We start from the raw sequence: 25,555 nt of genomic DNA, 5'->3' as shown, positions 1-25,555 counted from the left end.
TACACTTCCCCTTAATTAGTAGACCTGTATGTACTACACAACTGAAAACTTTGGAAATGGCTAAGTCCCAGGTAGATAGTATCTTGGAATGGGCTAGTTTCTAGGGGTGTTTGGAAAGCAGAATTGGGGACTGTGATGAAAAAGGGACTCCAGGTTCTGAGGAGCATCAGTTGCTACTTAAAGGATAATTGAATTGAATTCCACACCCCCTGTTAACTCTCTGAACAGGGAGCAGAAAAGAGAGGGCATTTACATGGGGGAGGTCAGGGAGACAGACAGCAGTACTGAGGGACAGAGGGAGCAAGCAGCTGTACCAGCTCAGGGAATGCTTCTTCTGGTTGTCAGAAAGAAGACTGGAAAGCTGAGAGAATCCTTCATCTTTCCAGGGAAGGGACACAGAGGAGAGGGAATCAGTGTACAAGAGGGTGGTGTGTATTTGCATAAATTATTCTTGATGGGAATACTGACTTCCCTTCATTGACCCAGAACTAATATCACTCTGAAGAAACAAAAACCAACACACACAATATTCTAATGGTTGACACCTTCCAAGCGATGCAGCGGTAATAACTATAACATAACCATTGCCATGCTGTACACTCAAGACTAAACAAGGAACTAATTGAGGATTCATTCTATAGAACTCTCACCATATAACCATAACAACTGTGGTACTTCACACCCAAGAATCTAAACACGTGTTACAGACTATAATTCTCACGGTGTACTTACAACCCAGATCTTACAACAGCCCTACCATGACGCAAGGGGATGATCTAGGTAAGGTAACCCAAAAATGTTCTTTCCAACCCTCATATCTGACACTCACATTTTTCAATCAATCTTTTAGACCCTAACACAGCAAACACTTAAGTAGGGGCTTAACTTTGTGTGTGTCAATAGTAGACTGTCAGGCTTAAAGTTAAGCACGTGCTTAAGTGCTTTAACTGGATTCATACTTTAGTTTTGAAAACTGAATGTTCATGTTTTTTTACTAATATTATTCATTCCTCTCTCTCTTTGAACATCCATTCTTGAATAACTGTGAGACAGGGCTTGTGAAAAAGAAACTTACTTTCAGGTGCTGAAAGAGGAGAGAAAGAACTATAAAAACAGTCTAAGTTTAAGGCCTTGTCGACACATAAAAGTTGCACCCCTTAAACAATGCTGGTATAGTTAAAGTGCTACTACTATCCTAGTGTGGATGCAGTTATACTGGTTTAGAAACACGTACGCTGCTATAACTTACTCACACATGGATAAGTCTTATACCAGTATAGAGAACCTTTATAGCCAGTGTAACTGCATACACATTAGGGGTTGTACTGGCATAACTATTTTGGTTCAAACAATTAAAAAAAAAATCATACCCTAACCAAAACAATATTACAGATACAAAAACAATGTACTCCAGGCCTTACCAAATGAATCGTTTCTCTAATACACATATCAGTTACAATATCAAATGCAACTGAAACATCATCATTTATCAGTGAGAGACTGCAAAGCCACATAAAATCATAATTTAAAAACACCAAGTAAACCTTTTTCTGCAATGGGAAATCTGACTGCTGCAAAATACACATACACAAAAATTAACATCAGCTGGAAATTGTTAAAAAATAAATGATTGTTTTAAATAGGCTAACAAAGGTGATCAGCCACTTATTGCATGAGCAATTCAACTGATTTATTTTAAATTGTTTACCTACACTGGAACGTCTCCCCAAAGGGAAACACTGTACTGTAAAAGTCAGTTAAACCTCCAGCAACAATTCAAGGAAAGAGCAAAACATTCCTTAACTATTTATCCACTTATCACAATTGCTCTTATAATTATCCTCTAAACTACTAATCCATAGCAATCTCACCAGCATGAATGAATGGAATGTTTACCATGTTTTTCTCAAGATATTTGTTTAAAACAAATGCCGTTTTGCCTTATGCTTATAAAGCAACAATGTATCACCCATCGACCCACACACAATAAAGAAAAAAGTTACTTTTCTTTCTTAATTCTTTCTGATTTCTTAATACAGTTAAGATAAATGCAATAAACACTGTATTCAGAGCAAGTTCTGTCTCCAGCACAAAAATAAACAAAATTATTCTGTTGCTGAAGGAACTTAAAATGACAATACTGAGACACTCTAATCCTGTGAAGTCAGTTTAATTTTTCTTTTTCTGAATTTCATTATGATATACTCAACCCCTTGAACATCCTAAACAAGTGTACTGTTACCTTGTCACCCCCTCATTTGTTAGTTCAGTCACCAGCTGCATATAGATTGAATCCCGGACTGTGAGTTCTCTGGAGCCTTTGTGTTATTGGTTTGTACAAAGCCTAGTACAACGGCTCCCCTAAAAATAATTATTCTACTCCCTCGTTACTGTTCACATTCTTCAAACAATTAAATCTATGCATTCCCATGGAATAGCCATCTGGCCAAGCTATACCCAAGTATTTCTTTAAATCTTTACTAATAAGGCAGCTCCAGCTCTTTTTGGTGCTCTCCAGTTTTCTAGAGGTTTGTGTATATATACATACATACACACACACAAATGAGAATATATATACACAAATGAGAGAGAGAGATTAACATTAAGGAGATGCCCAGAACAACAGTAAGTACTTATACAGTCATTTTCATCTATAGACATCAACATACTTTTAAATTATAAAGGAAGATTAATATCATCCCCATTTTACAAGTGGGGAAACTGGGTCACAGAGACATTAAATGATTTGTCCAAAGTCACACAACAAGCCCATAGCAGAGCTGGGAACAGATCCCAAGTATCTTCATTCTCAGTCCCATGCCCTATTCATTGTGTCATGATGCATCCCTGGAAGCCAGGGAAATCAGTACTTGAGGCAGGTCTCACAAAAGCTGTACAGAAAAGTGCTATCAAAATCACATCATCCTTCATGATATGGTATCTTTGGGTATACAGCTTAATGTGCATTAGCATTTTTTTCTTCATCACATTGCATAGGAATCTTTTTGACCATCTTTAAAATACATTTTTTCCCCACTCAGTATTTAGTTGATTTAGCCACAAGGTGCATTTTGTTGTAGACTGTAATAGCTCAGTCAAGAATAAAATACTTGTATCGCTGCAAAACCCCAAAAACTCTTCTGAGACTTTTCTTGAATTACAGACTTTGCTGCCACGTAGAGACAAAAAGCCTCCAAAGAGTAACAAAACACTCAGTCTTCCCCCATCATTCAAAAACTATCATTATTTCATGTGCCTCAGTGTACCATTAAAAATAAAAAATAAAAAAAAAAGAAAAATAAGGAAAACTACACTGACAACAGTTCTTTATCAGATAATGTAAATGTCCTTTTCTGAAAAGCTGAGAAAGAGCACTAAAGAACTATTCAAACCACCCAACCTAACTGCTTACATTTTTTCTTGGTTCATTTCAAGATTGCTGATGTAGTCCAGCGTACAATTCCTACTCGGATTCCCAAACCAAAGTCCATGAGCACGACTAAATTACCTGTGAAAACACCTACTGGGCATCTCAACAAACCACTCCAAGAAAGCAATGCTGGAAAGCGACACATCATGAGAACTGTATCTAACACTTACCTTCAAAATGGAGGGAAAAGGTAAGCAACTCTCTGCAATGTCCAGGAGTAAAATATATTTGTGGAATAATGTGAATCACTGTAGCAATTACTTCTGAGGGCTGTTTCAGAAAAAGGTAATGTTTCCACAAGCAGTGAGATAAAACTATTCACACGTCTGTAAAAAGACTGCAATGCTCACACTAGAACCACAATGCATCACTTACACTCTCTGGACCAAACTCTGATCTCGGTGCGCCAGTGTAAATCCTGATTTACAGCAAGTTAAATGACAACAGAATTTGGCCATTATCATGAAGTGGCAAATTAAATTGCAAAATGGGTTTCTATTATGAACCAAAATTTGACACACAACCCTCAGCAACTAATAACCACAACCTTAATTCCACCCTAGTAGATTTACAACAATGACTACAATCATAATGACAAGCTATCACACAAGGATTTTGTTTTCAGTTGGTCTTATGGAATTGTGTTTCAATGTGGATATTTTTAGGTTAAAATTTAAGTGAGAGGAGACAATACTTGGCAAACTATCCCGATACAAATGAAAGAGGAAGATAGTAATAGAGCAACATGAATGTACACAGAGATCTTCAATGAACTGAAAAGCAAAGAGGAATCCTACAAAAAGTGGAAATATGGACGAACTGCTAAGGATGACTACAAAAGAATAGCACAAGCATGTAGGGACAAAATCAAAAAGGCTAAGGCACGAAATGAGTAACATTTAGCAAGGAACATAAATGGCAATAAGAAGAGATTCTATAAATAGATTAGGAGCAAGACAAAGACAAAGTGTCAATCCTCTGATAAGGGTGAGGAAGGAGAACTAATAACCAACAACATCATGAAGACTGAGCTGTTTAATACCTATTTTGCGTCAGTCTTCATTACAAAGATTAAATTGTGATCAGGTGCTTAACACAATGAATATTAACAACAAAGGAGAAGGAAGACAGAACAAGTTACAAAATATTTAGTTAAGTGACATGCATTTAAGTTGGTAGGGCCTGATGAGTTTCACTCTAGGATACTTAACTATCTGAAACAATCTCAGAACCACTAGCAATAATCTTTGAGAATCCTTGGAGGCAGGACTGGATGACAGTATACTGGGCTAGACAGACCATTGGTCGACACAGTATGGCCGTTCTTATGTCTGACACTATTTAGCACCATCATTGCCAGTCTCCATAGAGAGGCCAAAGACTGAACAGGCTTGCCATTGAACATAACAACTGAACTAACTTCTCATTTAACAGTGCTAGCCTGTGCCTTAGATTATGATAATAGGCCCCTCACCAGCCACAGAACCACCTCCAGTTCTCCACACAATTCTAGTGCTAGTGAGCCACTACAGAAATTAAACTCCCTGGCCCTGCTTCCTTCTTGGAATACTGTAATTCATCTCCACCCCCTGGCATCCTAATCCTTGTAGCGTTTGACCAAAGGAAGCAAACAAACAACTGGTAAAGTCAGCCACCACAACCTGATGGAGTTGAGGGGGACAAGGAAAGTATGAAGAATACACATGGAGAGACCCGGTCACAGACAGTCAGGGGAACTGAAAGAATCCCTGAACAACCCAGGACCACCCCTGCTCCTAGAAGTGGTCCCTTCAAGTCAGCGGGTTGTGGCACATTGGCTGTAGGCAATGAATGGAGCTTGCACCATTGCTGCCAGTGCTCCCCCTGTTGTACAGAGAAAGGACTTCAATCTCCATGGCTGTCAAGCCAGCATCTTTCACCTGCACTAATTTAACCTCAAAAGGTTGTTGAACTTATCAACTCACTTCCCCTCCCAGAACCCCATGCAATATCACTAGCATATTTTTTAAAAGTATTAGTAATATCATGTTTTAAAGTTACATCACAATGATGTGGGGGAGGAGATGTTACACTGAACATTCTTTTTGATATTCCACAATGCACTAATTGGCTGTGAAACAAGCACACCAACTCACCTGCTTTAATTTAGAACCCTTATCTCCGATTACAGAAGTTATGGGCTTGATGCAGAAATTATTGGGTGTGATTCTTCAGGCTAGATCATCATAATGGTCCCTTTCAGCCTTAAAAATCATTGAATAATTAATCACTTACAAACAGCATATACATTCACACCACAAAAAAGTGAGAACTATTACCAAAATAATAAATTTTCTTTATTCAACAACAGTTGTGATGATATAATCGTGAAAGAGGAGTTGACATAATAAATCATTTTAACGGTGTGGCCAAAAAGACACAAATGACCACTCCCATATTACCTGCGAGAATATATATTTTGTGTTTTTATCTCCATTAGGTGAATTTGAAAATCTGTTTCAAACACTTTGTTTCTTCTAAGTTTAAATTTTGCTAAGGTACAGAACACACCGCAGGGGGTAGGTTGACAGGGAATGCATTGGTTGGAAAAAGAAGCTTGGGCCATTGGCTGGTTTATATTTTTTGCATTGGAGTTGGTCTGGACGGGCGTGTCAATGTATGCTGGTGTTTTAGTTGTGAATCTTAAATATTATTCTGATAAGCACCTACAGCTTCAGGAAAAGTGATTTTTAAAAAAATCTAAATAAATAAATAATAACGTTAGACAAGAAAATAGCATTTTATATTTTTAATCCCAAAGTTGGCAGGATATTTTAAATGTATGCATCTCACATTGTAAATTCTGACTGATTTCCTCCTACATGTCAAATGATGTAAAAGCATTCTATATTGTCCATATTATGCAGTCTAAACTGAACATTAGACTTTTCATCCATCCTATGCAGAGAATAAATAAGTGAATCAAAATAACGGAAAATTCTGTAGCAGCTTCTTAGCTTACTGGTCACTTGTATCAAACTCAGTACTTGCATGTGGCAGTAACTGGCTCCATATTGGGACCTTGATGACAGGAGCACAGATACAGGATGTAGACTGCAGATTATGGGATCTGTACAGTAATCACCTGTTCCCATTACTCCTAAAGCACGCTACAGAGAACAAAATTATATAGAGATCTCCAAATAAAGAGGGAATCAAGCACAATACCAGAATAATACCATAGGGATTTTGAGAGAAAAAGGGCTCCTATTTATCTACAATATAATTTCCTCCATACTCGTGCTCTAAATTTAATTTTATAGAGAATGCTTTGGGACTTTGCTTCAGTAACCATCATGACAGATTATTATCCTGTGTGTTCTAGAAACCAAGTACTTATGTGTTTATGGTTGGCAGGTTTCAAAAAATTCTTACTTCAGAGTCCTATCCTCAGGATAATTGATGGCAAATTCAGCATAAATGGAGCTAACAATGATGATACAACTATATACCACATGCCAATTTGTTCACTGCAAGTTTTTGTTACCACTTAACATTGCTGGGCTCTGATAGGTCAGACTGCCATGGAGCCCAGATCCACCACCTTCCAGGACTTGCACGCCCCAGAAGGCTGCTTATATTCTGTACCCAGTAGCATCTTGCACGGTAATACTCAAACATGCTATCCTAAAATTCAATTCTTTCGTAATTCTTTAATGGACTGTAAGATAATTACTGTAGCTGGCTGTATACCAGCAGCATCATATTATGTGGAGTAAATGATGGGAAAAGTTGCTTAGGTACTCAGATCCTTCAGGGCTCTTTCATGTAATGTTTTCAGTAAAAAAAAAAAAAAAAAAGAATACTGCTTCTTGAGCTCCACATTTTATGTCATTACACTTACGCTTACACTCCAGTTGGACCAACCATATTTTATTTTTAGATGAATATTCTGCAATAACTACTGGCACAGCATGGAGCAATTAACCTCAGGGCTAAAAACAATGGGCACAAGCAAAATGTATTGATATGAGGAGGGAAAGGGGAAGAGCATGCACTGCGGGTTGGTGCTAACAGCCCTTTTCACAAGCCTGTGAATTCACCACATTGAATTTCAGAAGTGTTTTGGGTTTCATTTTTGCTGCTCGCTTCCAACATAAAATGTCTAGTCAACATCACAACTGCAAAAATCCTTGGAAACTGGATAGCTCAGAGTATTGGGGTTCAGAGCTTGTCACCTAAACTGCTGGTTCAAATCCACCCTACGCTGACAGTGGCCAAAAGCCATTACCATCTGGCAGCTGACTAATGGCATATATTAAATTAGTTGGTGATCCCTGCACAGATCCTAGCAGAAAGCGGTCCACCATAACACCAACCACTTTAACAACTGGCACCAGAGAACACCCTTCGCTGGCAGACTCAGCAGACAGGCCAAGGAATGAAAAATAAATACATTGCACTTATGCAGAGCTTCTCATTCAAAAATCCCAGAGGACTTTACAAAGTGGCAAAATATCAAATAAATCCATTTTGCAGACTGGGAAACTGAGACAAAGACTGTCTAAGCAACTTGCCCAAGATTAAGAATATAACCCAGGTGTCCTGACCCCAAGTTCCCTTCTCTAACGATTTTTAAGCATACTGTGTCCAAAGAGCATCATTCTTCTGAGTAGGCTTGGAGACTGAACTATCCCCAAAATTCTACATGGTTCTCGCTAGGTCTGAAATTAGATATATTGGTAAGAAGCAATGGGAAGTGAATATTCATTAATTCACCTGTGTTATATCTCTTCAGTGGATAAACTGAAGATTTTAATGTCCAGGACTTAGTATTTTTCACAAGTGCCAAGTTTATACCAACACAAAAAACTGCAAGAGTCAACCTCACTTTACCTTATCAAACATGAACATGTAGTATTATTTTTTTTAAAAAAATCTGTATTCAGCAAGTCACAGAGACCTAGATACAGGGCAGCTTTAATGTTAACAGAACATTTTATTACTGAGAGATACAACACAGAAGTGAAAAATAACAGTCTGAAATTCAGCATTGGGAATTCAAAGCCTTACAGGATAAGAGCACTGAGAGTATTATTGCAGTAGAACACTCTTTTATTCCAGTAATGCAATCCATTGCAAGTATATGTGGCCCTGCACCAAGAATTCAGAATATTACAATCCACACAGTGGCACAAAATTGGCAATTTTGAAATATCATCCAGTTGACATCAGTTTATACCACACCTCACCCTTGTGAGAAAAGATTTTATGACATATTCCAATAAGATTTATGGCCCACCATTTTTATAAGACAATTTGGGGGACTTATCTATGTACAGCTTATGAATTCCAGTTTCATGTTATGAACTCTCTGTGTATTTAGGCTGTTTGACTGCCTTTTGCATGTATTCGTACGTCACACTTCTTATGTTAAGAAGAGGGAGAGCAGCAACTGAGTGCCTGCCTCTGATTGATATGTTTTTTAAGAACCACAAACAAATGAATCGGTCCTGCCCCTACCCTAGCTGAGCAATGGTTATGCCAAAGAGTGTGGCCAAAACTGCAATAAACCAGTTTTTCAAGTCTGGACTCCATGTGGGTGGTAACCAAGCATCAGATCACATGAAGGGGACCTTGAGGCTGACCAGGAGGTTCACATGGAAAGAAGACTAGAAGTTATAAAAGGACCAGCTCTCTCACCAAGAGAAACATGTACCAGAGGAGAGAAGCCAAAGAGAGGGGATTTGGAAGCCTGAAAGGACAATGACCAAATCCCAAAGAATGCTAAAGAGTGGTGAATAAACTTAGGCAGGGAATGGTATAGATGTGTTTCTTATTTTACATGGATCTGTATAACACTTGTGCTGTCTCAAATAAAGAGTGACTAATTTAAGAAATCCCTCTGCAAAGTCTGTGTCCAACTGGCTTCAACCCACATGTCCCTGAACAATTAAACTGTAAACAGGAGTACTCACTGGGACAAAATGAGAAAATGTCTGGATTATACTTTTATAAATATGACAATTGTTAACACTTCCTGTATGCATACAGTTGAATGAAAGGAGGCTGGAAAAGGGGGGTTGTTATGACATCCAGGAAAGGTAAAACGATGACACAGACAAGATAGCTCTGATGTACCCAACTTCAAAGGAGGTAAGATAACAATGGTTGGCTCCATCCAGGCTAGAATGGGGCATCCTCCCCAAGCCTGCGATCAAAGGAGGCAAAAATACTAAAGACCCTAGAAAAGGGAGGCGGGTTACAGGGTAAGCTGAGAGAGGCTGGCCAGGATGTGTCAGTGAAAAAGTTGACAGCGTGACTGAGACACACAGAGATACAGATGTTGTGAGGAAGACGAGCTGATACTCACAGCAAGAGATGAAGTTAACTGAGCTGAGGGGAACTTACAAAAGTATAAACACCACCTTTGCATGTAGCCCTTTTACTGTTGTTACACTTCATTCATTTCTCAAAGGCACAAAGTATTTAGACCGGTCAATACTTTGTTTTGAAGAGGCTGTTTTGAGTCACGAGCTCCCAAAGGGAAACGCTGGCAGGGTCCACCAGCAGTTGGATCTGCTGACTTGGTCATGGTTAGTTCCCAGGGGGGTGTAACCCAGGTCCTGGGGTCTGAGAGTGGGTGAGTGGTGGAATTCCACTCCAGCAGAGGTGAAGACCTGAGACCCATGGCACTCAGAGAGACCCCAAGAAGGAACAGCTAACCCAGTAACCGTGACACACACTAGAGTGGAGCTCTGAAAAGGATGTGCTTAACCTACAGGGAAGTGCAGCTAGGCTGCACAATCCAACTTATGAAAAAGGTACCAGACAGAGAGTCAATGCCCCGGCAGTGAACCTAGAGGCCAAAGAAAGAGCCTACTCAGGCCCAGGGGAACTTAATGCACATGAACCCAGCATGTGGGTCGAAACACTACTGTGGGTCCAACATGGGGACAGGGCTGTGACATAAAATTTATTTTTGGGTTTTATACTTCTGCCAATCACCATATTATCAAGCACCTTCCACATAAAATAGATGGCAAAACTGAAGTCCCTAGAGGATTTCATGAAGTATTTCTCTGGTGCCTTGAACCAGAGGTACGCCCTCAAAGCTTAAAAATAAACCATTGGAAAATCTAAAATTTCACAATAAAATAATTCCATTCATAAAATTTTCAATTACAAGATGCTCTCACAAAAACAAAAGCACTCCATCCAACCATATATATATCATATCACAGGATTTCACTTAATACTCTCTTAATTTCTATGCCCTATCTATGAACCCCTAATGTTCCCTCTACAAATACAGTACAATCAACTCAGAGGGCCCTGCTACGACAAAGCTGTCATAGAAAACAGTTGCAACACAGTTAAAGTTTGTAGCTTAGACCAGTGGCTCTCAACCCTTCCAGACTACTGTACCCCTTTCAGGAATCTAATTTCTCTTGCATACCCCCAAGTTACATCTCATTTAAAAATTACTTGCTTATAAAATCTGATATAAAAATACAAGTGTTACAGCACACTATTACTGAAAAAATTGCTTACTTTCTAATTTTTACCTTATAATTATCAAATAAATCAATTAGAATATAAATATTGTACTTGCATTTCAGTGTATAGTATATAGAACAGTATAAACAAGTCATTGTCTGTATGAAATTTTAGTTTGTACTGACTTTGCTAGTGCTTTTTAAGCAGCCTGCTGTAAAACTAGGCAAATATCTAGATGAGCTGATGTACCCCCTGGAAGACCTCTGCGTACCACCAGGGATACATGTACCTCTGGTTGGGAACCACTGTCATAGACAGAATTTAACCATATTTTAGCTAGGTCCTCCAATTCAGTTACATTTGTACCATAACTAGACCAGGCTCATACCCAGGTTTAGGACCAAAACCCATACTGTTCACACACAAATCCTTCTGGCTCATGCCAGAAACCTCTTAGGACTCAGACCTGCAAACCTGCCAAGATGCATGAGTGAGAGTCCCACTATGGGACAGGTCCAAGCCCACCCATTTTGCACACCCAGATTTACTATGCAGTGTAGACCTTACATTTTTAAAAAAAAAACTCATCAATGTTAACTGTAACAGTTTGGCAGCAGCCTAATACCTTAATAGATATCCTCTGTAAAGTGGTTTGAGATCTACTGATGAAAAAAGCACTATAAAAGCTAGATATTAATAAGAATTAATGATCATCATCATCATGCAAAGCAGTTGTAGAGCATCAGCCGAATAATGTGGTTGTGGGAGAGTGAGAATTCAGTTCCTATCCTTCTGAGATACATGACACTAGTGATAAATAGTGACCAGTCCCACCAGCTGCTGCACGTGTTTACCGCCAAAGGTTTTATAAACGCCACATGTTTCAAAAGCCTTTTAAAAACTTAAGTCTCCTCAGTCAGCCCTGCTAATACCCAGAAGAAGACCAGAAGTCCCCAAATCAGAAGAGAATACGCTTTATAAGCTTAATAAAGACAAGGACCAGTTAAGCTCCAACCTCAAAAAGCATCCAGTTCCTCTACCCCCCTCCCCCGCATCTTTATTTAAATATAAATTGTCTATTTCAGTGACTATTTCTGTTTAATGTTTTCTGTTTATAACTCCTCCTGGGGAAGAGGACTATAGACCGGACATTTTGTTTACAAGCAAACTTGAAATGTTTACACCCAACTCGGGAGGGGCGATGGGAGGAAGGGCCGCTGGAGAGAAGGAAGGAGCAAGGGGGCAGGCTGAGAGGAAATGAGGAGTGGGTCTGTGTGCGGGAGGTGAGGGAGACGAGGAAATGAAAGGGGGAGGGGGAGTCCAGCGAAGGGAGGAGCAAGCTCCCCACGTGGCGAGCAAGTACCTGGGCTATTGCTGTCGCTGCTAGCATGTGTTCCAGGCTGAGGCTCCCACCAAGGCTCGTCCAACGCGTCCCCCATATGTCCCAGCCGCACCGCGGGCCACGCCGCCGCTACTCTACGCCGTCCGGGAGGAACCCCGCACCAGCTCCGGGGGACGCCGCTGCCGGCTGCTGACACCGCCCTCTCCCGCCAGAGACGCGCCCCCTCCCCGCTCGCTACTACGCCTGGCACCGCGGGGCGGGTTTGCGGCGAAGGGCGCGCGGAAAGCAAAGGGCTCAGCAGCCGGGCTGCCTGCGCGCGGCGTGCATGGGAGCCCTGTGCACACGTGGTGTAGGCGCAGATCTGTGTGGTGTCTGCATGGCGTGTTTAGGTTCGTGCGTATCGTGTGTGCACAGAGGGACGTGATGTCTGCATATGCACATGTGCTTGCTGAGTTAGTGGGTGGCACACTGGCAGACATAAGACCCTCTAATTAGACACGTTTGGTGGGGAGAAAAACAGGGACATTTCTTTTAACTCTGTTGAAACCTAGTCGTGAAGGAGAACCTTCCAGATGGACAACTTGGGGGAAAGACCAGCATTTGAAAAGGGCGGGTGGGGTAGGGCACAATTGGTATGTGTAGTATGGATAAGTGCTGAGTCTTTAGTATACATACATATCTGTGCACACATGCATGTGTCTGGCAGGTTTAAGGATGCTTTACGTCATGTAATATTGAAATTATTTACTATCCTTAGTTCATCATACATATTTTACAACTCTTTTGTTAGTAAGTAGTAAGAAAAAATAGGTGTTCAATTTTCAAGCGCTGCAATCAAGTTAATCAAAGATTGCAAGGGGGAGAAAGGAGCTGCAGCTAGAACTCAACCATTCACGATGTTTATTTAAGTCAGACTGCATCTGTCTTGTTTGGGCCTGGAAAATATCTACTTTCTTTATTATGATACTTCATAACCTCTTGCCTGAGAAAGGACTATAAATATGTGAAAATATATTGTAACCTTGTAACTTTTTTCCCCTTTCACATATGGAACACGGATCTTGCAAACATTTAAGGAATTATGTAATTTTGTTCACAACAGTAATTCCATTGAAGTCAATGAGACTACTCAACCAACTAAATAAAGTTATGCAGTTTCCTAAAAATGTGCAGTATCAAGGCCATACAATGTCACTGGCTATGAAAAGTATTTTGAGACATTTACATTTACACAAAATCTTGCAGTACATATATTTGTATGTAATAAATACTTTTTATAAAGATAAAAATCATATTTATGCAATAACTAATTCAGTAGCAATTGCTTTGAAACTACTGCCTTCCCTTATGATATGTAATACTATTAGGTCATTTATTTGAGTGTAAATCTTCAAATATCCTTTGAAGTGTACAGAACAGCATAATCTTGCAATGTATTTACAATACAATTCAATTCTGGAATCAATTCAAAGCCCCATTGCTAGGAAAGGGAAAGTGGTATCGGTATTAAGATTTAACAATTCTACTTTAAGGCAATGAAATATTAGTAACAGGTATTAATTAACATATTAATGAAAATTAAAGGGCTGGTCCTGCAAACATTTATGTATGGGCTTAACTTTAATACTGTGAGTAGTTTTGTTGATATCAGTGGAACCGTTCACAGTAGTAAAGCTAAGCACGTGTGCGTTTTCAAGATTGTGGCCAAAGATCATGCTAATAAACTCAAGGAAACATTGTTCACTTACTCTGAGTGAAGCACAATGTTTATAAGCAGAGCCTTCATTTTAAATATTGTATTTATAGTCTATTGTTTGCAAAAGCAATTAAAGCACACAAATAACAAAAGTAGATAAATGCAATGATCAGATGCAACAAATGAATATACTGTAAAAAGAAGCCACACACTTATCAGATCTATAATAGATTTATATACATAGAATATAGCCGAAGGCAGGGGTTCTCAACCTTTTTCTTTCTGAGACACCCACAACATGCTGTAAAAACTTCATAGCCCACCTGTGCCACAAAAACTGCTTTTCTGCATATAAAAGACAAGACTGGCTTTAGGGGGTAGCAAGCAGGACAATTGCCTGGGGCCACCATGCTTCAGGCTTCAGGTTGCTCAGGCTTCAGCCCCAGGCAGTGTGGCTCAAGGCCCCAGGCTTCAGCCCCAGGTGGTGGGGCTTCAGCTTCCTGCCTTAGGCCCCAGCAAATCTAATGCCAGCTTTGCTCGGTGGACCCCCTGACACCTGCTCACGGCCCCCCTCCAAGGGGCCTCAGGCCCCTAGTTGAGAACCACTGGCTGAAGGCACTAGTGTGAAAGAATATACATGTGTAGTAACCATAAATAATCATGAGATGGCACTATTCGTCCATAGAAATGAATCTAACCCTGTTTGTTAACACTCAAAGCCCGCTACCAAACTCTTTTTGCCTTGGTCCGTTCAGGTATCCAGACAGAGTTCCTCTGGGCGGCATCCACTGACTCCCTTGACACCTTTGAGGAGCAGTGGGCACTGTCCAGGGTTCTCTGCTCGGTGTCCCCGTCCGGTTCCCTTCGTTTGACCCTTTGACCACACTCCTGTCCCTGTTATTTCATTAGTTGTACCCCAGATTTATTTGGTGTCCAGGTCCTGTGGATCCCCCTCTTAGGCTGGGGGGGGGGATCCTTTAGCAGTGGACGGGCTTCGCCCGCCCACTTCCCATATCCTAATAGGACCAAACTCTTTTTGGAGAGAGGTGAGAGAGTGTGTGCAGTAAGAATAAATAGCACAGATACAAAAAGATTTTAACACCAAACAGGTGCATAATAATCTAATATTAAAGTTAATTTATTTCCATCATTTTCATGACATGAAGCCCGGTGGTTGAGGCAGGGAAGGTAGAAGAACAGGAGTGGAAAAGTCAGCATCCACAACAGGTCCTCTAGCTTAAAAATTGGTCCATGCTACTAGCAAGCATGGATACTTTCCAAGGAGCAGCTCAGGGGTCAACTAAGGGTACCTGATAAGATAACTGCTTAAATGTACAGGTGGGGGTCAGGAGCATCTTTGACCCTTAAAAACCTGACAGCTTTGGGAACCAGGAAGAAATTACTTCCTTAAGAGAGACAGATGTCCATGTTGTAGAGGGAGACTGGAGGAGGATATATGCCCCCCCCCCCCACCACCACCACTTTGCAGAAAGCACCTGGCAGCCTGGAGGGAGGGGTGTTGTATGTATTGGGAAGTAACACAATTCCTTCCCTCCCTCCAAAAACAAAAGGGGGGGCAGTGCATTGCATTGGAGCTCAACTGCTCCTCAACACTTAATTCCCAGCTCCCTCTTGTTGTTGCTCCACAGCTCAGTGGCCTTTAGATATGCAACCAAGCAGAAGAGGAGAGATCAGAAAGTGGTCTCTGTATCCCCTCCACTCTCAGGCACTCAGCATGGGTGACATATATCTCTTACCCTTAAATAGTGGAGAAAGAGATCTGAACCTGGATGAGATATTCCTCCTCTGTCCCTCACAGGCAGCAGATCAAATGGCAATAGGTCACTTTGCATGAATTTATGATGGGATCGTGGGTAGCTCAGTGCAGTGGTCCCTCGTAGCATTTTCCTCTACCCATCCTCCACCTCACTCACTAGAGGAGGAATACTCCTTTCCAGCCCCTACCCAGGCTTCCAGATTTTTTCCTGGGGAAGTGGCACACAGGCTTTTATGGCCTCCCTGTTTGTAAATGGCAATTTTACAAGAAGTTACAGGGAAGCCTGAAGTTTCTCTGTGACATGTGAATATGAGATTTAATTCTGCTGGTGCTCCTTTGTAAACTGGTATGGGTTTTAAGTAAAGCAAAGTAACCCCTTCAGCTACTGTGCTTTTATTTCACACTCCACATCACACATGCACATCTGTCCTTCTTCGGAAGGGTTTTTCATTGCTACAACTAATAATTTGGCAGTTTGGAGGCCGAGTTGCTGATCTCTGCTATGCACATGCATTTGCTACGGTCCTGTGTTGACTTCAGGTAATTTTTGGTGCTTCCATGTCCTCTGACTCCTCTTGATAACATTGCTCAGGGATTCTCACATCTTTCCACAATGTGGATCATAATTAACAGATTGTTCTTGTGGATCAACTTCCCCCTCCCCCACTTACATGACAGAGCCCTGTGACAACTACATCATTTGCTCACGAAAATAGGTTTATAACTGCGTTTAGAGCAACACCTTGCCTTCCCGAAGAAAACAAGGTCACCAACACATGCTCTCCTTCTGCTCTTCAATTCAGCCCCCGAGCCCCCTGCATTAGATCCCACACTGGGCCACGGGGTGGGGTGGGGGAATGCTCCCCCTTCCCCAGCTCTGTACACTTACTATTACTATGATTTATGTTTATGATGGTTGCACCGAGCTGCCCCAGTCCCGGAGTCAGAGCCTGCGCGCGCTGTCCGCACACAGCAGCACTCAAGCTGAGGGCGGCGCCAGCGGGCTCCAGCACGTGCCTCCCGCCTGGGACACACCCCGTCCCGAGCCGCCCCCAGCGCTTCTAGCTCCTCCGCGTTCCAAAGGGGCGGGTCTGAAAGAAGCTCGCGCGCGCGCGCGCCCCATTCCCCCAGGCCTCATAGCAATAGCAGCAGGCCGACGGCTCCCAAGGGCGCCCACGTCACCGACCGACCGCCCGCCACCCCCGCGCTTTACGGCCAGCCTGGGCTTTACGACAGCGCCGCGGGCCGGGAAGGGGAGGCGGATGTTTTCTCCAGCTGTCGAAAATAAGCCGCGATTTACGGCATAGCGAGGGCACGTCAACAGCTATGGCGGAAGGGGAAGAGGTGCTGCCGGGCAGCTGGTGAGCGAGAGCCCGTCACCCCCTCCCACGCCCGGGAGCGAGCCCCGCGGAGAGAGAAACCCCCCCCCCTCCGCTCGCAGCCGGCCCGGGGGAACTTGCCCCTGGGTGGGACAGTAGGAGCCCCGCCGGGGCTGCGCCTCCCTGGGCAGGGACGGGGGGAGCCGGCCCGGGGCAGCCTCGCGGGAGGAGCTCCTGTCTGGGCCGGCCCGGGGCAGGGGCAGCAGCAGCATCCCTGGCGGCGGCGGGTCTGGTCGGCTCCCGGGAGCTGGGGGTCGCCCCAGTGGAAAGGCTGGTTTTGCCCGGCCCAGAGCCCCGCCGGCGCGTCCTTCGGTTGAGTTCAGTTTCCTCCTGCGGGCCCGGCGCGTGCGGGGAGCTGGACTGAGTTCTTCCCGGGGACGTTTTCGTCCTCCTCTGAGCCGGGTCACCTCTAACGGCCTTCCCCGTGTGCCCCTAGACCGTGCCCTGCCCCCTGGGGACGCTCCGAGCGAGCGAGCGCGCGCGCCCCTACCTGCCTTCAGAGGCAATGGCCTTCGGTGGCCCCAGAGATGGGATTTTGGTCTGTGTGCGCCCCTTAGCGATTCCATATGCCATTTTTGCTGCCGACGTGGCTTCTTATGGTCACTTGAGACTAAATCTTGCTCCGTGTTGTGTTGAATACCAAGGTTAAACACTTGCACTGTTTCTTCCTTTTTATTCCTCTCCTTGTATCTGGCTCCTGTATGTCACCTCGCTCCTCTGTTGCCTGCTTGCTCTTCGTCCCTTCCACATGCACACCTTAAAGCTTCCTTTGGTTCCCTTGTGTGCAGCCACCTGTGCAGTTGCCCCACTCACTGTGATTTTCCAATTCCCAATCACCTGTTTTGGCCCACTTGTCTTAGGGTCTGTGTATGTAGAGTCTATATTTAGGACTAGGCATGGTTTCTATTGATCAGTCTAGCTCTAATGTAAAGAAACTGGATTTGCTGTAAACGTTGGTGTAACTAAGGCCTGGTCTACATCTAAAACATGAACAACATAGTAAGGTCAACCTGATTCCCACTGTAGATGCAGCTAGGTTGGGGTGAGCAAACTTTTTGTCCTGAGGGCCACATCTGGGTGGGGAAGTTGCATGCAGGACTATGAAAGTAGGGTTGGGGTTCTGGAGGGGGTGTGGGAGGTGGTGCGGCGTGCAGGAAAGGGCTCAGGGCAAGGCATTGGGGTGCAGGAGGGGTGTGGGCTGTGTGAGGGCTCAGGGCAGGGGGTTGGGGTGCAGCAGGGGGCTCAGGGCAGAGGGTTGGGATGCAGGAGGGGTGTGGCAGGGGGTTGGGGTGTGGTGTGCAGGATGGATTTGGGATGTGGGCTCCGGCCCAGCGCCACTTACCTTGAGTGGCTCCGGGGTGGCAGCAGCACGCAGCAGGGTTAAAGCAGGCTACCTGCCTGCCCTGGCCCTGCACCAGTCCTGGAAGTGGCCAGCACCAGGACCCTGGGGCGGGGGGGGGGGCAGAGGTCTTCATGAGCTGACCTTGCCTGAGGGCACCTCCCCCCGCAGCTCCCATTGGCTGGGAACCCCCAGGGGCTGCAGGGATGTGGTGCTGGCCGCTTCTGGGAGCGGGGCTAGGGCAGGCAGGGAGCCTGCCTTAGCCTCACAGCGCCACGGGGGTGGCAATCCCACGGGCTGGATCGAAAGCCCTGATGGGCTGGATGCAGGCTGTAGTTTGCCCACCCCTGAGCTAGGTGAATGGAAGCTCCGCCTCCCATGGGGATAGATTTACTACACTGACAGAAAAAACCCTGCCATTGCTGTAGGAAGTGTCTGTGCTACTGCAGCTGTGCCACTTGTGGTGTAGACATACGCTGACATCAGTTGCTATCTCTGTACTATGACCATACGAGTCCTGCATGTATGGCTCTCAAGGGGTTAAATCATTCATCTAACTACTGAGTTTTGTTCACTGGCAATTGTAAACTGACGGCATTCTTCTGGTTACAGAAAAGTAAATAAAGTACAGTGTTCATTATTAAGATTTATGAAGCACATTGTACAGGTAAAGCGCTGTATGAATGCTAAGTGTTGTCAATTCTAAATAAAGATCTACTCATATAGATATATAATTATGCACTAGAGCAGTGGGTCTCAACCAGGGGTCTGAGGCCCCCTCCGGGGGGGGGGGCTGCGAGCAGGTTTCAGGGGGGCTGCCAGCGACATTAGACTTGCTGGGGCCCAGGCAGAAAGCCAAACCCCCACAGCTTGAGGCTGAAGCCACCTGCACTTGAAGGTCCATCAATGCCTTTTAGATGGACAGGGATGGTGTCCCCAGCCTCTGTTTGCCAGAAGCTGGGAATGGGTGACAGGAGATGGATCACTTGATGATGACCTGTTCTGTTCATTCCCTCTAGGGCATCTGGCATTGGCAACTGTCAGAAGACAGGATACTGGGCTAGATGGACCTTTGGTCTGACCCAGTATGGCCATTCTTATGAAGCCGAAGCCTAAGCTTCGCAGGGCCCCCTGTGGCATGGGAACCTGGGCAATTGCCTTGCTTGCTACCCCCTAACACTGGCCCTGGCTTTTATATGCAGAAAAACAGTTGTGACACAGGTGGGCTGTGGTGTTTATAGCATGGGGAGGAGGGGCAGAAAGAAAAAGATTGAAAACCCCTGCACTAGAGCACCCACTTGTAAAACTGTTGGGTCTTGGAACAGTGAAGCATAATCTTTGAGATGAAATCTGAATCATGTTAAAGAATCTTTGGAAAAAATACTCCAGTCCTACCACTTCCAATAATAACTGCTGAGAGTACATGCAACCTTGAAGATCTCAAAACATTGCTAAAACGCTTTTTAAAAAACTAAACAGCGAGTTCTCCATGAGCAATGCTGGTTCCATACAGATTCACTACAAAAATATGAAGATGTTTACCAGGTGTGGCCTATGTTTATACCATGCTGAATAGTAACGTTTAGTTGTAATTGGAATAAAACTAAACAGGGATGGTATTATTTGGATGGGAGAGCTTCCCGTTGAAAACTTTGGCATTGTAGGGAGTTGTGGGGATGATGCAGTAGGTAAGATTTTTCTTTCAGAATCAAAAACTACATTATGATGTCAAGTGACACTGCTAGCAACACGGTGAATCTTTTGGGTGAGATGTAAAACTGATATCCTGATGGTTTGACTTCAGATGTCATTTATTGGTTTTTTCTTTCAAGAATTAATGGTCTGGCCCAAATTTCAATCTATATAATTACCCTTTTGCCTGTCCCCACTAAATTCCATCTGCTTTTTTATTGCGTTTCTTGTGCTTTGTATATAATGTTTCAGTGTGCTGTTAAGTACCTGCTTTACTCAAGGGGAAGTTGTAATTTAAGGGGTGAATGAAGTGTTCTCTCAGAATAGTATGCAAAGAAATTTGGGATATTTCTTGATGTAAAAGAAATGTCAGTTTGTCTCTCCAGTTCCAGAGAAGTTTAAGGACAAAATACTTGATTTCTACAAATACAGAGAAACTTAGTGAAACCAAGTCCCTTGGATCCAAGCACAAGGAAAATTACACTTTTGTCAGAGGAGAACATAGTAGAAAAAGTAATTTAAACCTATTTACTAAAGAAATTCTTTAGGAAACCTACAGTCTTCTGTGTTGTAATAGTCAGTTTATTTTTCTCTTAATGGTTAATTGTAAATACCTGTTGGAATCCACAGTTCTTCCTTTATTTCTTGAAGAACAGATTTATGAAAATTTGAGGCATGTTGGGTAAGAGAACTCTATTTTAGCTCATATATCGAGGAAAGCAATAAAATTGTTTTCTGACTTTAAAAGAAACAAATTGTAAATTTTAGGGTGATGATTAGGGTGTATAGTCAACAGGGAGTAACCAGAAGTTTTTGATTTGATATGGGGATATACTTTGATATACAATGTGCTACATTACTGTGATCTGCTTCATGGTAGTTTTATTTGTTTTGACTTTTTTTTAGTAGGAAGTATTTATTTAATACATGGTTGCAAAATAAGTCATATTTGCCAATTTGCCACTTTTGGGTAAATGTGTGAGAATTCAGCAATATTATTACTTTTGTTTGAGGCTAGAATAGTTATCGACATCTAACTCTAAATGCATTGTGAAACAGACAATGGGTGAAAACACTTAAATGAAACAAATAATTTGTGTTCCTTTTTTAGCATATTTTTGGTATGTCCCTACTTGTGCATACACACATTTTCTCATTGAAATTAAGTGTAATTTAAATTATAAAGTTTGCAACATCAGTTGAGCAGGAGATAAAATACATCCTGTTTTCTTTCCCTTACATCAGGATTACATTTAAAAGTATAGTGAAATCATGCAAACGTGGTTATGAACCTACAACAGTTGAGAGAATCTACTGGCAGGTGCTTAATATATTTAGCCTCTTATTTAGTTTTCAGGCCTCACACAAGTGGATGCAACAGCATATTTTTTAAACAACATCAGCAGTTCAATAGTCTCAAGACCTACTTTAACTGGAAAACTGAAAGGTGCTTCATTGTGGATGTAATCACTATTTATGCCTCCAAATTTCACTGTTGGGTTCCTGAACCATAATTAAACTGTTTGAGACAGAATAATGTGACATAAACTATTTACCAGTGTAATACTATTTTTCGATGCTCATGACACTACTTCCTAAATCTGAGAAACCTTAAGGTTAAATGTGATACTGTAACACATTTAGGGGGAAAATGCCCTTTTTTGAGTTATTCAAAATGGTGCCGCATTTGGGGCATATTTCACTGCACCTCTTTTTTTAAAAGTTGAAGACCTTCTTTTTTTATTTACATCAATACAAAATAGCTGTTGCTGGAGCTTTTCCATTCCAGTGAGAGGATCATTAACTAAAAATAGGAACCAGAGCGTAACGGAGGTTGCAGAACGTTTGGCGTGTGGGGAGAGATATTTCTGGAGGGTAGAAAAATATATGTAGATTGAAGTTTTTATAGTGGAAAGCTTTTCTTTAAAAAAGATTTGCAAGATACAATACTACAAACCTATGGCCTCTGACCATTTGTTCTACTGTTGGTCACTCAGCCAGCAGGCTTGTTTTGTTTTTTTTTATTTACTGTATGTTAATTTATTATGTGTATTTTATAAAACATTTCTATAACTGATGCAAAACATGACCTTAAGTGTGTACTCTTTTCAGCCAATTGATATAGTTAGAGGTAGTTTCTGTGAGAAACATTTCATAAATTCAGTGTTGCTGGTTTAACTTTTCCTCCTTAATCTGAAGTAGTGGGACAAGACTGTAATAAAAGAGTTAGAAACGCACAAGGTGGTTATCTGGTTCTGTGCATGTCTTCACAGGACTACACAAAAGAACTTATTTGGTGAAAGTAAATTTGAACTGTATCTGTTTTCTGTTCCGAGTGAGAAAGTACTGTTTTCCTAATAGATCTCTGCTAGCAGCCCTGCTTATGCTAGCATGGATCTCCACACACATTCCCCATATCTCCTGTGACAACAGCAATGCCATAAATGCTCCTGCTTTCTCCTTTTTCTGCCCATGTTCCTGATAATCCCAAGATGTAAGGCATTTGAAGGGGCAGACTCCAATGTCATGGTGCCAGCAGATGAAACATTGGTAGGGATTCAAACTTTAGGTCCTGTTCGGACTTGTTACATTTCTCAACTTATTGGGGTTTTTTTAATTATTTGCTTTAAGGTTAAATTTAAAGTGACCAATAAGGCAGTGGGAGGTAGGTGGGTGCATGGATGGGATGGGAGTGAGACAGGCTGTACTGATGGCAGCCTGGTTTCTGTTCTAGGAGGTACAGGGAGCGTGTATGTAGATCCATACCTACTAAATACATGCTTACAGTACTGCTTGTTACCATGAAGATGGGCTGTATATTAAGGCAAATAATGAGTGGTTATTATACTAGGCTGTCGTCTAAGGAAGGCAGATACAAGTAATGAGAGCATCTTTTCAAGTATAGTAGCATAAACAGATCTATGAACAGCATATGGCTAAGCAGTGTAGTAATCTGGGTGGAGATAATTGTTTTTAAGGTTCATACAGACTAATGAATGAGTGTGATGGTTTACCCGAAGGGTATGTATTACTGATTAGCTTTTTTCATCTATTCTTGTTTATAGTCAATGTCAGGTTAGCCCGTGTATGCCATGCGGATTTAAACTAAATAGGGGAGAAAAGCAACATTGTAATTTCTTATAGCAAGATATCTAGGTGTCTTTCTCAGAACAAAAAATTTAAGGGGTACATTTTCAAAGCATTATCCCAGTGATGGCCTTTGATCTATGCTAGCTATGCAGCTGCATAAAAGAGTCTCTGTACTGCCAAATAGGTGAAAGTAATAGTTCATCAGTAGTTTTTCTGCTTCCTCTCTGTTCAGCCTCTCCTCTGTCTGTCTGTGATCTGGTTCCAGAAATATTTTTCTGCTGACTCTCTTCCCTGCTTGTTTACCTCACAACAGCTTCTGATCTGATTTGGCAGCCTTGTCACGTGTATGCCATGGTTATGGAGCTTCTTCACAGGCATAGAAGGAGCTGACTGCAAACCTATACAGAAATATTAGGTCTGGTTTTACCATGCAGGTCCTATCAACATTATTTGAAAGTGCTCATCTTAACTCTATGCATCCCCATTGAAATTGAAGGGTTAAGAATGAAATATCTTAATTTGGCTTTTACATTTTAATTGTGGTCTAATTTGGTGACTGTCTTCTTAATAAATAAAAGCTTTCCAGAAACTCAACACACTCAGTAATTTATGTGAACTTCCATAAAGACTAATAGGAGTTGGGATCATAGGTAGTTAGAGATGGAAAATGCATACTAGATGCTTGAATTTCACCCACTACGAGGGTGAATATAGTCCCAGATGCATTCACTTGGAGACCATATTGATGTTATGCTTGATCTTGTCTAAAAGGCCAAGAAAAAGCGCTCGTGCGCGCTCTCCTTCCCTCTGCATGTGTGTGCGTGTGTGTGTATTAATCATTTGTATTGTGAGGAGCATGTGGGTTCCTTTTGTTTAGACTTTTAGCTTTGTTTCATTTATGATGACCAAAAAAACCCACCTGGTTTATCAGAAGTAGTGTGCTGTTTGGTCAAAGTTTCCTGAATGGTTTATATTCAGCATTACAAACTAATTCAGTAAACCATGTGATTACTAGATATTTTCAATGTATTGTTATAATATTTACAAACTTAGACATGCAAAATTTATTTGCATAACTGATTTGCTAAGAAAATAATTTTCAACCATAGATGTGATGAAATGTCACTACAGCGAAACCTGCCTTAAGTAACCAATCAGCCACCCATGGCACTTGCTTAAATAGATCCTTAGTAAAAGTGAGTGTTTATGAACGTTGAATTCAGATTGCACTAGAAATGTTGAAGTTTCAGACTAGTTTCTGGTGGTTTTTAGAGGTTAAAGGTAAAATCTCAGCTTCCTTTGTTTATTCTAATTGGAAAAGTTCTGGAAAAGAAATTGTACTGCAAAGTGATGACTTATTTTCTGTGAAAAGCAGCATTCTATAATTGTGCTTCCCAAATCCATCCAAGGTAGTACCGGTGGGTAGGTAAGTTCTGCTTATGTAATTATTCATTTAGTAATATTTATTGGTGGTCATTACCAAGCACCTTGGTGCCTTACATCCCTAAAATAAACATTTCATAAAAAATACAAGTCTTTAAACATAAAAGGCCCAACAGGGGACTGACTTCTCTTCATCCCAACCTCCTCCCCAAGTTTTAAAAGCCTTGGTCGAGCAAGTCTTGCTGTATATCCTGAAGTTTGATGAACTTGGGTTCTAACTGACTGATGGAGTGGGAGGAGGAATTGTATTTCAGAGGCAAGGGCCCTCTACTGAGAGAGACCTGCTGCTAGCTGTAAAGAGGCTAATTCCAAGCATTAACAATGGTATGCCTTGTGCAAGAGAATTGATTTGTCAGATAAATGGTTCAGGCACCAATCAGGACTTTATAGACTGTAACTAAAACTTTGAATTGTACCCAGATAAAAGCGGAGAAGCCAACACTGAACGTAAACCAAAGCTATTAAGGGCTCTTAGCAGCTTGCCCTATTCGAGAGATGAGATGCTACATTCTTCCCAAAGGAGGTATAATAAATGTAGTCAGTAATGGATTGACTTTTGTGCAGGCCTTCACCAGTCATATGAAGGACAGGGGCCCAGCTCATTTTCAGTTTTCTCTTGTTTCTTGCTGTAATATTACTTTCATAAGTAACGTTAAAATCAGTCTGAATCTGATTGTTTTGTTTTTTTATTTGGAGGAAAATCAAACTCCTATTAGCAATTGAGACTCTGCTCTCTTACAGAGCCCTGGTAAACTCAATCGATTACATCACCCACCATTCTGAACAGTCTTTTTAGGTGTGATAGAGGAAAAGAATGTCTGACTGTCATAGCCACAGCAGAGTAATGGAAATGACTTCTGTGTTGCAATCCATGTCATCTCAGGGTTC

General features: G+C 42.1%; 2 protein-coding genes across 6 annotated transcripts in view; one reads left to right on the top strand and one right to left on the bottom strand.

Annotated features, from left to right (window-relative positions):
• The window catches only part of CMSS1 (cms1 ribosomal small subunit homolog), a 358,534-nt gene extending 340,827 nt beyond the window's left edge, over positions 1 to 17,707 (bottom strand). Inside the window, exon 1 of one of the 4 annotated variants that reach the window (XM_084645434.1) lies at positions 17,594 to 17,707. In XM_084645434.1, coding sequence (XP_084501560.1) covers positions 17,594 to 17,669 — 76 coding nt within the window. In that variant the 5' untranslated portion in view covers positions 17,670 to 17,707. Of the gene's footprint in view, positions 1 to 12,272; positions 12,612 to 16,613; positions 16,844 to 17,593 lie in introns of those variants that run through there. The other 3 variants (XM_084645435.1, XM_084645433.1, XM_084645436.1) reach the window with 3 other exon arrangements.
• The window catches only part of TBC1D23 (TBC1 domain family member 23), a 57,263-nt gene continuing 48,666 nt past the window's right edge, over positions 16,959 to 25,555 (top strand). For both annotated transcript variants that reach the window (XM_084645429.1, XM_084645428.1), the window contains exon 1: positions 16,959 to 17,085. In XM_084645429.1, coding sequence (XP_084501555.1) covers positions 17,051 to 17,085 — 35 coding nt within the window. In that variant the 5' untranslated portion in view covers positions 16,959 to 17,050. The remainder of the gene's footprint in view (positions 17,086 to 25,555) is intronic.

The sequence above is a fragment of the Lepidochelys olivacea genome, assembly GCF_965140295.1.
Source record: "Lepidochelys olivacea isolate rLepOli2 genome assembly, chromosome: 1".
Taxonomy (NCBI): Eukaryota; Metazoa; Chordata; order Testudines; family Cheloniidae; genus Lepidochelys; species Lepidochelys olivacea.
Note: the sequence above shows the minus strand (reverse complement) of the source record. Positions and strands in the feature narration are given on the sequence as shown.